Source organism: Habropoda laboriosa, unplaced genomic scaffold, assembly GCF_001263275.1.
Source record: "Habropoda laboriosa isolate 0110345459 unplaced genomic scaffold, ASM126327v1 scaffold40, whole genome shotgun sequence".
Lineage (NCBI taxonomy): Eukaryota > Metazoa > Arthropoda > Insecta > Hymenoptera > Apidae > Habropoda > Habropoda laboriosa.
The window spans coordinates 7,490,393-7,494,144 of NW_017100231.1; the positions used below are offsets into that span (position 1 = coordinate 7,490,393).

General features: G+C 33.4%; 1 protein-coding gene across 1 annotated transcript in view; it reads left to right on the forward strand.

Moving 5' to 3' along the window:
• The first annotated feature begins 1,241 nt into the window (after positions 1–1,241).
• The window catches only part of LOC108571522 (probable cytochrome P450 301a1, mitochondrial), a 5,262-nt gene continuing 2,751 nt past the window's right edge, over positions 1,242–3,752 (forward strand). Inside the window, exons 1-3 of the mRNA XM_017933582.1 lie at positions 1,242–1,256; positions 2,441–2,520; positions 3,167–3,548. Coding sequence (XP_017789071.1) covers positions 1,246–1,256; positions 2,441–2,520; positions 3,167–3,548 — 473 coding nt within the window. The 5' untranslated portion in view covers positions 1,242–1,245. The remainder of the gene's footprint in view (positions 1,257–2,440; positions 2,521–3,166; positions 3,549–3,752) is intronic.

A 3,752-nucleotide genomic window follows, 5' to 3' on the forward strand; every position in this document is an offset into this window, starting at 1 on the left:
AATAATAATTTTTATATAAATCTCCATACATGCATGTACACAGATGCTTACGCAACGTCTTATTTAAAATGGGTCGTAAAAAGTGAGAATAAGCGAAACCGTTTGAAGATATCGTAACATTTAGAGAATAATTGTTAATTGTATGTGCAAAGAATCTTTAACCGAATTGACAAATTAACTAACCTAACCAAGGTTAGAAAACTTCGAATTAATAAATATCAATATCTGAACATTTTTGCAAACATCTGTTCTTTCGACCCTTCTGCAGGTAAGTATGTACATTTTTTTATAAAATTAAAAATCATTTTTTTCATCATAAAGGGTTATTATCGTCTTTTACTAAAAGAGAAGTTATTCATTTCAAAACGATAAGTGTGACGATTAACATTCTTTTTCCTCAAGATATTTTCCCTTAAAACAGTGATATCACCATATGTACTAAGTAAAGAATAAATTTAACCTGGCATGAAATGATCACCTTCAAATGACCTTGAGTAAAGAACTATAACCTTTTAGGGGAGAAAATTTGTATATTTTCACGTTATGTTTTACTATTCCCTTGATATTTATTGATTATTATTACAAAAACGATGTTTATATAATGATACCTTGAAATATCAAAAATCAACGTAATAATGAAAAAATATAATCAAATTTTTAAAATGAAAATTCATAATTCAAACATGATTCTAAGGATGAAATCTATCAAATTCATTTCAAAAATAGACGTTCTTCTACACCCGTTAAATTATACAGAGTTATCCATTACAAAAAAGAATTTTTCTTTATTTAAATTTTGGCCAATTTCCCATCTGAAACAGTTCATCCGCTTTTTAAAACTTTTGTACGAATAATCGAGACAGTAACGATATGTCAGTGGGTATCAGTACACTGGTGCTAGCTTCAAGGAGCAAAAAATTCGAACCGTTAACCAATGGAGGGAGATTTCTAAGTGGGGAGTTGGTGTGGTCTCGGTTAGATGGTGTGGTTTTGTTTTACGAAGAGTCTTGTTCAAACGCTGCACCACGACCTCGTGGTCATATCCGTCTTGATACACCTGCTATCGAGAAACCATCCTTCTCTTCCTGTAACAAGTGACTCTAAAAATCATTCTTCAGAATTTAAAATCGTTTAGAATGGTATTACCATTGGGTAGAATTTGTGACTGTTGCTTACGGTGAATAGTCCAACTCGCCTGATAACGGGATATTACAGGTCGGAAGAATAGAAAAGAAGAGGTTTCTAATGCGTTCCAGGTAAGCATATTAACCGACGGATGTAATTACCGTGCAACCAAACACAGGGTGATTTTTTGCGAAAAAATGAATTGCAATTACGAAATAAAGTTTTCGTATACTGTGCTGTGTTTGTAGAGAATCGAATGCGAAAATTCATCGAGTACGCCTACGACTACTATCTTTTTACTATCGATTCATTCTTTTACCACCGATTTACGTATCGATACATTCTTCGATTCGACGAGTAAAATTCTATTCTAGTTTTCCATAAAGAATCACCCTTTGTATCATAGTTGATGCAACATCCTGTATATTAATAGAAATAGGAATTTCAAAGTTTTGAAAAACAGGTATAACTACAGATACTAACGGCTGTTTGGAAAAGGATAATCGACGGTATCGGTTTAGACCTGTGTTTCAAGTGTGTAAAGATATTGCAGGGTGAAGCAAATCGTGTTGAATGCAAGTATGTATGTACATACAAGTGCAATTGGTTCTTTGCGCATCGTGTTGAAGCAGAGTGCGCTGGAATAGAAGTTCGTTGGGTTTTGAGTGAAATGTGATGCTTAAAGTGACTTGAGATTCTAGAAGCAACAGGTGGCATGTTGTGAAATTTAATCCACTGCAATTAGTAGGAATTTGAAGAAAGTAGGTTGTATTAAATATAATTTGAAAATGTTTGTTTCAAAAATTATCTAATACAACTAAACTGTATTTTTGACAATAATATAAAACATACGATTTGTTTACAATTTTATATTTACAACTATTTTAGTCCTTTTTTCATTCTGTGTTAGTGTATTTCATGGTATATCTAAAATTGTGTAACTCAAGAATTCGAAATCTCCGCAATTTCACCGTAATTACATTAAATTGTTGAAACTTTGATGTGGCGTGATTAGAAAAAGGGTAAGCTGAAAGTCACGAGACATGAGTGAAAGTAGATCTCCCTTCCAATGTTCGCTGAAGAGACGGGCAAAGAAGTGTATTATACTTATTTCGATACGCAAGGAAAATAACGTTGATTAAATATATGTAATACTTTTTGATTTCAGGATTTTCAAAATAAAGACTTTTTCGTTTATAAAAAGACTATGATTAATTTTTTTCATACAATGTAATTATTTTCAAATTCTTCGTTGCCGTGTTAACGATATGGAATGATTATTAATAGGTTATTAATTGTGTGCTTGTTTCAATAGAATGAATCGACAATTGCAATTCACCTTAATACGTCGACTGTCACGAACTCAGGATGCCCTTCGAAGATCTCTGTGTTCAGGTAATTGAAAGTAGAATGACGAATGATTCTTTTCTTATATTCATTAAAATATCATTTTCATCTCATCTTTATTAAGAAGCGTTCAATGCAGTATACACATATACATACCACATAGGGTATATCATTATAATTATCTCACAGAATTATTTTCAAGCTCATCAGTTTTTGAAACATTTTTTAAAATAATAATTATTCGAAAAGAAAGTTAACTGAAGTTGCTTGCAATTCGAAGAACATTATATTTTCCTTACTTACTTTCCTTGTTAGACGGATGAAATCATGTCTCCTTTTAGGTTCGTAATTTATTCCGAAAAGTATTCAAGGTTGTTCAAAGGTTATGTTCAAGGTCATTTGAAAATATCTGCCAAAGATTGCCCAATTGAAAAATTCGATATTTTCTTTCGATAATAATATAACATAGAACGATACAATTGTTTAAAATATTTTTCTAATAATTGTTAAACATAGTAACATTAACAAAAATTGCACAGTATTCTCTAAAATTTTTATTATCTCCGTATGGTATACGCACAAGTTATTCAATGCATGTGAAACTTCAAATAGCGCATAATTGCGTTATCGCTTCGATCAGCCATGATTGTGAATTCGCGCTGCATCCGTATTCCAATGCGCACTCTGTGAACAGGTGCAGTGACCTCACCGAGGGATTGCGCGGTCGATCATGATGTTGTCTCGAACGAAGTGAGGCCTTACGAGGAAATTCCAGGACCAAAACCCGTTCCAATTTTAGGGAACACATGGCGTCTGTTCCCTGTTATCGGTCAATACCAAATATCGGACGTTGGGAAATTGTCACAGATATTCTACGACGAGTACGGGAAGATTGTTCGTTTGACTGGTTTAATAGGTCGACCGGATCTGTTGTTCGTGTACGACGCTGACGAGATAGAAAAAATCTACAGACAAGAAGGACCGACGCCTTTCAGGCCGTCGATGCCGTGTCTGGTGCATTACAAGGGCGTAGTAAGGCAAAATTTCTTTGGCAGTCTACCTGGCGTCGTTGGAGTGTACGTATACCTATTGTGTATAATAATTAGGTGGGGTTGGGGCGATGGAAACATATTCTTTGGTTTCGATGCATGACGCGTTTATCGACAGAGAGAAAAGATCGAAATTGCTTTTATGTTTCGATCTTTTTAAGTAAAAGTGAAAAATTAAAATGGAAATTTTTATATTTTTTAATAGCAAAAAATAATTTTCATTCTGCTATT